Source organism: Tachyglossus aculeatus, chromosome 4 (assembly GCF_015852505.1).
Source record: "Tachyglossus aculeatus isolate mTacAcu1 chromosome 4, mTacAcu1.pri, whole genome shotgun sequence".
NCBI lineage: Eukaryota > Metazoa > Chordata > Mammalia > Monotremata > Tachyglossidae > Tachyglossus > Tachyglossus aculeatus.
Window position 1 is genome coordinate 65,444,926 of NC_052069.1, and position 12,213 is coordinate 65,457,138.

Consider the following 12,213-nt stretch of genomic DNA (forward strand, 5'->3'; position numbering starts at 1 on the left):
AGATTGGGGCACAGTGAGAAGGTGAGCATTAGAGGAGTGAACTGTGTGGGCTGGGTTGTAGTAGGAGGGTAGCAAGGTGAGGAAAGAGGGATTGAGGTGATGGAGTGCTTTAAAGCCAATGATGAGGAGTTTTTGTTTGATGCGGAGGTAGATGGGCAACCACTGGATGAAGGATTGTTATACGTGTGTGTGTGTACGTGTGTGTGTGTATATGTATGTCTACAATCAAATTCAAGATTAAAATGCTCTTCTGAGTACAGGTTGAATGTTGGTATTTTTTACCTTTTTATATTGGCAATTGCCATCTTGAAATACCGAACCTTGGGGAGCATGAAGTGAATCCCATTACCTTTGGGTATATTTTGAATTTGTTTAAAAGATTAGATTTTATTTTTATTGTCATAGGTAGTTTGCTGAGAAGCAGAAAGAAACAACATGGGTCTGTCAGTGGAAAGAACATAATAATAATGATGATGGCATTCATTAAGCACTTACTATGTGCAAAGCACTGTTCTAAGCGTTGGGGGGGTTACAAGGTGATCAGGTTGTCCCAGGGTGGGCTCACAGTCTTAATCTCCATTTTACAGATGAGGTAACTGAGGTCCAGAGAAGTTAAGTGACTTGCCCAAAGTCACACAGCTGACAAGTGGCGGAGCCTGTCTGGCATGGGTGTGTCAAACAGATGACCTGGATTCTGTTCCCAGCTCTGCCACTTGCATGCTGGGTGACCTTGGGGAAGTCACTTAATTTCTCTGTGCCTCGGTTTCCTCATCTATAAAATGGGGATTCAATGCCGATTCTGTTATCTTGTATCTACAACAGTGCGTAGTAAAATACTTAGGGTGAAGCGCTTAACAAATACAATTAATATTATTATTGTTGTCATTATTATGATCGATAATGATGACAGTTTAACTTCTCAAAAAATAAGACAAAATAAAAATGCACTTCAACAAAATGGTCTCATAAATGATAATAATAACAATAATAATAATAATGGCATTTATTAAGCACTTACTGTGTGCAAAGCAGTGTTCTAAGCGCTGGGGAGGATACAAGGTGATCAGGTTGTCCCAAGTGGGGCTCACAGTGCTCATCCCCATTTTACAGATGAGGGAACTGAGGCACAGAGAAGTTAAGTGACTTGCCCAAGGTCACACAGCTGACAATTGGCAGAGCCGGGATTTGAACCCATGACCTCTGACTCCCAAGCCCGTGCTCTTTCCATTGAGCCATGCTGCTTCTCTGGCATACCAGTGCAGTCATCCATACACAATTTTAAAACTATAGAAAATAATCTTTTTAGTTACAGAAATTCTTCCCTGACTTTGAGGGATCATTTTTTTATATTTGAGAAAGTGAATCTTAGGTTGTCCTCTTTTTAATATTAATAAGCTCTGACTGTATGGTTGTGTTCCTCTACCTCTGATTCATGCTGCCTGTCAATTATTTTGCAGATCCTGTGGTATTATGGAAGTTCCCAGAGGACTTTGGAGACCAGGTTGGAAAACTTTTTACTGTTGGGATAATAATTAATGCCAATAATATTTCTTCTCCTGTCTGGTTGTCAGAGAGCAGATGTGAATGGTATAAGGAGTCCTAATCTCCTTATGTGTAGCTAAGTAGGATTTGCTTGGGATGAGACACTGTAGGGCTAGATTTTAATTTTTTTTAACAGGAGCCTTTCAGTCTAGGTTCTTAATCTATTAATATTCATTGTATAATGTGCCTTTTGGAATTATTTCCCAAGCGTTTCATAAAAATCAGAGGCAGAGAATTTGCAATTCTTGGAAAATCTTTACCACTTTTCCTTCATAACAGGAGTTGAGATGTATTAGGAATCTTTTGAAATAACATTTTGACCTGAAGAGGTAATAACTTTACTGCAGAACATTTTCAGATGTCTGATACATACTAGTTTACATTATTTTAAAAATTAAAACAGTGTTTTTTGGTAAGGGATCGCTAGTCAAGCATAAATCATTTCAAAGGTAGAATTGAGTTTATTATAATGGAAAGATTAGACTACCTTATTGTAAACTCCTTGATGGTAGGGATTGTGTCTACCCGCCACACTGTATTGCACTCCCTGCAGTGCTTAGTACAGTGCTCTGCACACATTCAGTATTCAGTAAATGCCATTGATTACCTTGTTGATTGGGCTAGATCTAACTTTATCTTCCTTCATTCAATCAATCAATCATATTTATTGAGCGCTTACTGTGTGCAGAGCACTGTACTAAGCGCTTGGGAAGTACAAGTTGGCAACATATAGAGATAGGCCCTACCAAACAGTGGGCTCAACAGTCTAAAGTCTATTCATTCAGTCATATTTATTGAGAGCTTACTGGGTGCAGAGCACTGTACTAAGCATTTGGGAGAGTATAATACAACAATAAACAGACACATTCCTTCCCCACAATGAGCTTACAGTCTAGAGGAGCTGGGGGTGGATGGGGAAAGAGCAAAGGGAGCAAGTCAGGGTGTGACAGAAGGGAGTGGGAGAAGAGGAAAGGGGTGGCTTAGTCTGGGAGGGCCTCTTGGAGGGGTTGTGCTTCAACAAGGCTTTGAAGGCGGGGAGAGTCATTGAGACGTGGGCCTAGGGGTCTACTGCGACATGGATGAGATCAAGGCACAGTGAGAAGTTAACACTAGAGGAGCGAAGTGTGCCATCCGGGTTGTAGAAGGAGAGAAGTGAGATGAGGTAGGAGGGGGCAAGGCGATTGAGAGCTTTAAAGCCAATGGTGGGGAATTTTTGTTTGATGCAGAGGTGGGTGGGCAACCACTGGAATTTCTTGAGGAGTGGGGTGACGTGTCCTGAACGTTTCTGTAGAAAGTGATGCTGGCAGCAGAGTGAAGTATGGACTGGAGTGGGGAGAGACAGGAGGGTGGGAGGTCAGCAAGGAGGCTGATGCAGTAATCAGCACGGATAGGATGAGTTGGTTGTATTAACGTGGTAGTTTGGATGAAGAGGAAAGGGAAGAGTTTAGCTATGTTGTGAAGGTGGGACTGACAGGATTTAGTGATGGATTGAATAAGTGGGTCGTATGAGAGAGAAGAGTCAAAGATAATGCCAAGGTTACAGGCATGGGCCACAGGAAGGATGGTGGTGCCGTCTACAGTGATGGAAAGGTCACGGGGAGGATGAGATTTGGGTGGTAAGGTAAGGAGTTCTGTTTCCTAGGACATCCTAGGAAAGATGTCTGGAGAGAGGGAGCGAGATCAGGGCTGGAGATGTAGATTTCCTCTGCATACCCAGTTGGAGCCATGGGAGTGAATGAGTTCTCCAAAAGAGTGGGTGTATATGGAGAATTAGAAGGGGACTCAGAACTGAACCTTGAGGAACCCCCACAGTTTGGGAATGGGAGGCAGAGGAGGAGCCAGCGGGGAGACTGAGATGGAATCTCATTTATGGTAATTTAATGGGTGTCAGTTTTTTTCACAAATAGACATATTCAAATTCATCTGTGAAGGCTGAATAATTTAAAGTAGCTGAATTAGCATTTCTGATTGAAATATAACATGCCCTTTACTTCTCATTCAGTTGCATATGAATTGACTCAATCTTATTGTTGATAATATTATCATGGTATAAATGTATAATCCATTTTTAGTATTTTGAAATCTTGCAGTGATCGTGATAAAGGTCAGGAATAGAATGGAGACATGAATGTAAACAGTGGACTTAAGCTATGCAAATGAAAATGGAGGAGTTGTGTTGATAATGGTTTAGATCAGAAGGGTTGGAACTTGTGCTGAATGAAAAATCGAAATTGTTGTACATATGTGAGGTTTTTCAGGTGTATGGTTTGAAAGTTTTGCCATGGACTTTGGGGCCGGGGAGGACACAATTATTAATGTTTCTGACCTGTTCTGGGCCACTTTGGGAAAGGAAGATGAATGAAATGTCAGTCAAAGCCTATGTGGAAAATTCTCTGACAGCTCTTTGAAGAAGACCCCTCCCTAAGGATATAAGCAGCATGGCTAAGTGGAAAGAGCATGGGCTGGGGAGCCAGAGGTCGTGGGTTCTAATTCCGGCTCCACCACTTGTCAGCTGTGTGACCTTGGGCAAGTCACTTAACTTCTCTGGGCCTCAGTTCCCTCATCTGTAAAATGGGGATGAAGACTGTGAGCCCCTTGTGGGGTAACCTGATTACCTTGTATCTACCCCAGCACTTAGAACAGTGCTTGGCACATAGTAAGTGCTTAACAAATACCAACATTATTATTATTACCAACTCTGTTATATTCTCCCAAACACTTAGTGTAGTGCTGTCCACACAGTAAGCATTCAAGAAATACCATTGGTTAATGTAGCACATGGAGACTGTAAAATTTACATAAGGAGAAGCAATGTCACCTAATAGAGCACAGACTTGGGAATTAGAAGGACCTGGGTTTTAATCCCTGCTCCACCACTTCATTTAATCGTATTTTTTGAGAGAGTATGAAAGCAAAGCACTGTACTAAACGCTTGGGAGAGTACAATACAATAAAAAGACACATTCCTTTCCACAGTGAGCTTATAGTCTAGAGGGGATGGAGACTGACTTTAATATAAAAAATATATTATAAATATGTCCATAAGTGCTATGGAGCTGGGAGTGGGGAAGTACAAAGGGAACAAATCAGGGTGATGGAGAAGGGAGTGGGAGAAGAGGAAAGGGGGGCTTAGTCAGGGAAGGCCTCTTGGAAGAGATGTGCCATCATTCAAGCACTTAGTACAGTGCTCTGCACACAGTAAGCGCTCAATAAATAAGATTGAATGAATAAGGCATTGAAGGTGGAGAGAGTAATTAATTGTCTGTCAGATTTGAGGAGGGATGGCATTCCAGGCTAGAGGCGGGACGTGGGCCAGCCTGGGCAGCGACGAGCTAGATGAGATCGAGGCACAGTGAGAAGGTAGTAACAACTTCTCTGGGCCTCAGTTGCCTCATCTTTGGCTAAGTGGAAATAGCACTGGCTTGGGAGTCAGAGGTAGTGAGTTCTAATCCCACCTCCGCCACTTATCAGCTTTGAGCAAGTCACTTAACTTCTCTGTGCCTCAGTTACCTTATTTGTAAAATGGGATTTAAGACTGTGAGCCCCATTTGGGACAACCTGATTACCTTGCATCTACCCCAGCACAGAGATGCAGCGTGGCTCAATGGAAAGAGCACGGGCTTGGGAGTCAGAGGTTGTGGGTTCAAATCCCGGCTCTGCCAATTGTCAGCTGTGTGACCTTGGGCAAGTCACTTAACTTCTCTGACTCAGTTACCTTATCTGTAAAATGGGGATTAAGACTGTGAGCCCCACGTGGCTCACCTTGTATCCTCCCCAGCACTTAGAACAGTGCTTTGCACATAGTAAGTGCTTAACTACTGCCATTATTATTATTATTAGAACAGTGCTTGGCATATTGTAAGTGCTTAACAACTACCACAATTATTGTTATTATTAGTACAGTGCCTGGTATATAGTAAGAGCTTAACAAATACCATTTAAAAAAAAAAAAGGGATTCTAGGGACTTTACCAAGTCTTAGCCAATTGGTCTCTCCTTAAGCATGTATCCTCAAGTGATTTTATGGTGACAGGCTGAAGAAAAGTTGGGTGCAATGCCTCAGGGTCCAGTTTAAGTATTACTAGTGCTGTTCCTTCTTCATGCGGATCACTCTGCACACAGTAAGCGCTCAGTAAATACGATTGAATGAATGAATGAATGATTGCATTTAAGCGCTTACTGTGTGCCAAGGGCTGGGGTAGATAATAATAATAATAATAATAATAATAATAATAATAATAATGGCATTTATTAAGCGCTTACTATGTGCAAAGCACTGGGGAGTTTACAAGGTAATCAGGTTGTCCCACGGGGGGCTCACAGTCTTAATCCCCATTTTACAGATGAGGGAACTGAGGCCCAGAGAAGTGAAGTGACTTGCCAAAAGTCACACAGCTGACAAGTGGCGGAGCCGGGATTTGAACCGATGACCTCTGACTCCAAAGCCCGGGCTCTTTCCACTGAGCCATGCTGCTTCCCCAATAATAATAATAATAATAATAATAATGGCATTTTTTAAGTGCTTACTCTGCACCAAGCGCTGGTCTAAGCGCTGGGGTAATAATAATAATAATAATAATGATGATGGCTCTGCCACTTAGCCGCTGTGTGACTTTGGGCAAGTCATTTCACTTCTCTGGGCCTCAGTTCCCTCATCTATTTACTATTCTATTTATTTCATTTTGTTAATGATGTGCATCTAGCTTTACTTCTATTTATTCTGACGACTTGACACCTGCTCACATGTTTTGTTTTGTTGTCTGTCTCCCCTGTCAAGACTGTGAGCCCACTGTTGGGTAGGGACTGTCTCTAAATGTTGCCAACTTGTACTTCCCAAGTGCTTAGTACAGTGCTCTGCACACAGTAAGCGCTCAGTAAATACGATTGAATGAATGAAGGAATGAACTAGTCTTGGAGCACCAACTAAAGTGTTCTCTCTCTCTTCTGACGGCATTTTGAAATATTTTCCCCTTGATTAAAGCCCTTCACGATTAAGTGGAAGGAAAGTGCCCCCCAAATTTGTGCAGTACAAGCATCCTAATGTAATATATAAACTCACCCGCTTGTATTCTGTTGGTTGCATTCCAGCTCCATGCATATCAGTGCATTTCTGTGTTGGCCTGTCTGATATGACAAGCTTTATTCTGAGATGTGGGCTCTGGAATTCAGATGCTGGGGTAGTTTGGGTGTACTCATTTGCAACCTTGCCTAGAAACGCCATATGCATGAGGATGTGAGAAATGGAAAATAGCTCCTCTTAGTAAGCTTTAGCAAGCTTCTGGCAATTATGGAATTTAGGGAATCTATGAGATAAAACATTTTGATAGATTCTTAAGATAGTTATGCCTCCCATTCTATTGCTGAACTTGGGATAATATGGAGCATCCAAGCACTTGGCCTGCATATCTATTCTATTTATTTTATTTTGTTTGTATGTTTGGTTTTGTTCTCTGTCTCCCCCTTTTCGACTGTGAGCCCACTGTTGGGTAGGGACTGTCTCTATATGTTGCCAACTTGTACTTCCCAAGCGCTTAGTACAGTGCTCTGCACACAGTAAGCGCTCAATAAATACGATTGATGATGATGATGAATGGAGGAGGATCTCACATATTGGCAAGTGAAATGGTCCCATGTTCTATGTGGACCCTCTTCTGGGTTGAAGTGAGTTATCTCAGAACTCTTAACTTAGAACCTGTTGTAAGCAGGGAATGTGTCTGTTTATTGTTATATTGTACACTCTCAAGCGCTTAGTATAGTGCTGCACACACAGTAAGCGCTCAATAAATACAGTTGACTGACTCAACATTTCCTGAGAAGGGACTGGGGGTGTGTCTAGTTGATAGTGTCTAGATTATAGTGGCTAGAACGGTCTAGTGCTTTGTTCAACTTGGTCAAATCAATAAGTTAATGATATGTATTGAGCGCTTACTGTATACAGAGCACTGTACCAAGCGCTTGGAGAGTACAGTACTATGGAGTTAATAGACATGTTCACTGCCCATAGTGAGCTTACAGCCTAGAGAGAAAGACAGACAGCAATATAAAATGAATAATTTATAGATCTGTACGTAAGTACAAATGTCTCTGGTAGTTTTTTTTCAATATGACACTGTTGATCTGCCCCAGAAGTTATTCAGTCAGTACTATTGATTTTGTTGATAGAGTGCTACCTTTGGAATCAATTCATCAATCAATCAATGGTATTTATTGAGCAATTACCGTGCGGAGGGCACTATACTAAGCAGTTGGAAGAGTACAACACAGCAATAAAACTGACACATTCCCTGCCCAGAATGAGCTTCCATTCATTCATTCAGTCGTACTTATTGAGTGCTTCCAGTTTAGAGAAGCATCATTTCGATGCCTGACATCCCGTACATGGTGCCAAATTGACCCAATCAAAATATTTGTCAGCCCACAAAGCCTTTGCCATTTTTGTACATTCCCTAGCACACACATTCATTTAATGATTGTGAATGTCAGTTGCCTGAAGAAGCAACATGGCCTGGTTAAAAGAGCATAGGCCTGGGAATCAAAGGACCTGGGTTCTAATCACACTTACCAGCTGTGTGACTTTGGGCAAGTCACATAACTTCTCTGGGCCTCAGTTACGTCATCTGCAAAAATGGGGATTAAGACTGTGAACCCCACGTGGGACAACCTGATGACCTTGTATCTACCCCAGTGCTTAGAATAGTGCTTGGTACATAGTAAGCTCTTACCAAATACCAACATTATTATTATTATTATTATTATTAACAAATACCATAATAATAATTATTATTATAATTATTAGTAAAATAGAATAAACCGACACATTCCCTGCCCACCATGAGCCTAGAGTGTAGAGGATTAACCTTGTGATTAAAGGTAGCAGGGAGAAGGCAAGGAGGGTCCCACTCCCAGGGGGTGAGATTGGAGAGCCTCAATGATCCAAGTTTGTCTGTTCACCCCCATGGAGCTGGGAAAGAGTCTGTAGTGGAGCCAAGATGTCAGCTCCGCTTCCTGCCTCCAGCCCGTGGCATAGGGCAGATGCCTTTCACCCCCCCTTTAAATTTGTTTTTTAAATGGTATTTGTTAAGCGCTTACTATTTGTTCTAAAAATGCTGGGGTAGGTACAAGTTTATCAGGTTGGACACAATCCCTGTCCCACAAGGGGCTCACTAAGTTAGAAGGAGGAGGATTTAACCTCCTCCTAGACTGTGAGCCCGCTGTTGGGTAGGGACCGTCTCTATATGTTGCCAACTTGTACTTCCCAAGCGCTTAGTACAGTGCTCTGCACACAGTAAGCGCTCAATAAATACGATTGAATGAATGAATGAACCCCCATTTTACAGATGAGGTAACCGAGGCACAGTTAGAAGTTAAACGACTTAACCAAGGTCACACAGCAGATAAGTGGTGGGGCCGGGATTAAAATTCAGTTCCTGTGAGTTCCAGGCCCAGGCTTGTTCCACTAGGCCACGCTGCTTGTCAGTGAGTTATGGGACCAGACATTTCTGGGCTCGAAGCCCAGGGAGGGCAAATTGGGGGCTGACAGGAGGACTGTGACGAATCCATCCAGCCTGGCGAGTGGTCAGGGGGCAAGGCAAGTTCCTGGGCGGTACCCCTCAGGACTAGCCAACCAAGCTGCCATTCTGCTCCCCAGGCTGAGGTTGCCCCCATTGTTGGTTGCTGGCCAAGCGGCCCTGACGGTCTTGGCTCAGCTGGCCTGTCCTGTGTTGGTGCCTCTGTGGGGGACATTTGTCTGAGGAGCAGCAGGGAATGTCAACCGTGATGTATCAGCAGAGGGGAAATGCCCTTGCCTCTTTCACATTCTTCTCTTCTAGACTGTGAGCCCACTGTTGGGTAGGGACTGTCTCTATGTTGCCAACTTGTACTTCCCAAGCGCTTAGTACAGTGCTCTGCACACAGTAAGCGCTCAATAAATACGATTGATTCTCTTCTCCCTGTTTTTTCTTTATTTTCCTCATTCCCCAGTTTCTCTCTCCCCTTCTACCCGTGTTCTCCTCTCATACATACACTAGACTTCCGTATTCCCAAAGCCTTTATTTTGCACTGGCCCCTCTCGTGTCCCACCTTTTTTTAGCCCTGCTCATATCGGGAAGCACGGCCTAGTGGTTAGAGCCTGGGCTTGGGAGTCAGAAGGACTTGGGTCCTAGTGCCGGCTCTTCTGCTTGTCTGCTGTGTGATGTTGGGCAAGTTGCTTCACTTCTCTGGGCCTGTTACCTCATCTGTAAAATAGGGATTAAGACTGTGAGCCCCATGTGGGACAGGGACTGTGTCCAACCTGATTAGCTTGTGCCTATCCCAGTGCTTATAACAGTGCTTGACACAGTCAGTGCTTAACAATTACTATTATTATTATGATTCTGACGGTTTTGACACCTGTCTACGTGTTTTGTTTTGTTGTCTTTCTTCCCCTTCTACCCCTTGTTGGGTAAGGACCGTCTCTATATGTTGCCAACTTGTACTTTCCAAGCACTTAGTACAGTGCTCTGCACACAGTAAGTGCTCAATAAATACGATTGAATGAATGAATGATTGAATATTATCTATTAAGTGTCAAGGTTGAGGGACTAGAGATCTGTGTTTGACATTGGTGAGTTTCAGACCCCACCTGTCCTCATGTCCATTGTCCTGGGGGACCCCGTTTAGATCATCATTGTAATAATTGGGGTATTTGTTAAGCACTTTCTATATGATAAGCACTATGTTGAGCACTGGGACGGATACAAGTTAATCAGGTTCCCTATGGGGCTCACATTCTAAGTAGGAGCGAGACTAGGTATTGAATCCCCATTTTGCAGATGAGGGAATGGAGACACAGAGAAGTGAAGTGACTTGCCCATGAAGTGACTTGCCCAAGATCATACAGCAGGTAAGTGGGGGATCCAGGATTAGAATCCAGATCTTCCAATTCCTGCATCAGCGCTCTATCCATGGGGCCACACTGCTTGATCTAGTTTCTTGCACACCAGTTTCCTCTATGGAGGCAGTATCTGCTTGTCTGGAAATGACCTCAGACCTTGAGAATAGTTTCTTTCAATCCAGAAGAGCTGTACCTCAGGTTCAGGGAAAGACGACCTAATTGTCCCTCTCCACATAGCACCTCTATCCCATTAAAAACCATCAGCAGGATAGCCATTAGCTGCCTGTATTTCCTAGAGTGGTCATATGTATCCAGAGGGTCTAAGAGGGTGGAATGAGGAGGTCCTTGGCATGATCAAGGGCATCGGGATTGGGGAGGATTTCTGGCATGGAGTCGTTCCTGTCTGGCTGCTGGTGATGACGTATCGGAGAGGTTTAATGGGGTTTTAGTTTTTTATAACTGAATCCTTGAGAAGTACTTAAGACAGTCATTTGCTATAGCTACTAGGTCGGGGTCTTCTGGACAGCACCAAGAAGATAAAAACTGTTAATCAACCAGTGGTATTTATTGAGCAACTTACTGTGTGCAGAACACTGTACTAAGCGCTTGGGAGAGTCCAGTTTAACAGAGTTCATAGTCACGTTCCCTGTCCACAATGAGCTTACAGGCAAAAGTCAGAAATATAGAAATTTTATGTAGAACTCAGGGAGTGGATTTCACATGAGGGAGAATCTAGCTGATCAAATGTGTGAGTTACATCTTTCTGATTTCCAGTGGCCATTGTGGCTATTGTACTCTCCCAAGCACGTAATGCAATACTCTCTGCACAATAAACGCTCAGTAAACACCATTGATGTAGCAGGCAACAGGATCAGTTCCAGATCTAAGACTATTGAAGCATTTCCATTTAATCATCTTAGGATTCATTGCACATCTCGTACCATGTACTCTTAACACTTATTCCATTAACTGGGAAATAGAAGTGTTGGACTTGAGAGGAAGTTAAAGTTAGATGGTGCCACCTACCTTTAATATCTATGTGTATATATATATATATATATATATATATATATATATATATAAAGACATGTATATGCAAATGTAAATATATGCACACCATATCAAGGACATTTGATATTCTCCCCACCCTCAACCCCACATCATTTGGGTACATATCTTTAAACTGTATATTAATAATAATAATAATAATAATGATAATAATAGCCATAATTATGGTATTTGTTAAGTGTTTACTATGTGCCAAGCACTGTACTAAGTGCTGGGGTGGTTACAAGCAAATTCGGTTGGATACAGATCCTGCCCTATGTGGGGTTCACCGTTTCCATCACCATTTTATGGAGGAGGTAAAGGAGGCACGGAGAAGTGAAGTGACTCGCCCAAGGTAACATAGCAGATGTGTGGTGGAGCCGTAATTAGAATCCATGACCTTCTGACTGCTAGGCCTGTGCTCTATCCACTACACTGTATTATAAATCGCGTACCTGTATTAATGTCTCTCCCCCTCTAGACTGTAAGCTCACTGTGGGCAGGGAATGTGTCTGCTCAACTCTGTTGTATTGTACTCTCCCAAGCACTTACTGCAGTGCTGTCCCTATAGTAAACACTCAATAAATACCACTGATTGATTATAATACTGATGGGGGACGGGGTGGGGATTCACAAAAGTCATCATCAGATAGAGATGCAGGAAAGCAACAGCAAATTAAATCGATCGTTACGTCCAGCAAAAGTTTCCATCACTCTTTTGAAGACCTAGAGATCTGACATCGCTATGAGTAA

At 42.8% G+C, this 12,213-nt stretch overlaps 1 protein-coding gene across 2 annotated transcripts in view; it reads left to right on the forward strand.

Moving 5' to 3' along the window:
* DENND1B (DENN domain containing 1B) overlaps positions 1 to 12,213 on the forward strand; it is a 330,783-nt gene that overhangs the window by 81,071 nt on the left and 237,499 nt on the right. For both annotated transcript variants that reach the window (XM_038744737.1, XM_038744739.1), the window contains exon 3: positions 1,458 to 1,501. In XM_038744737.1, the coding sequence (XP_038600665.1) occupies positions 1,458 to 1,501 (44 nt within the window). The remainder of the gene's footprint in view (positions 1 to 1,457; positions 1,502 to 12,213) is intronic.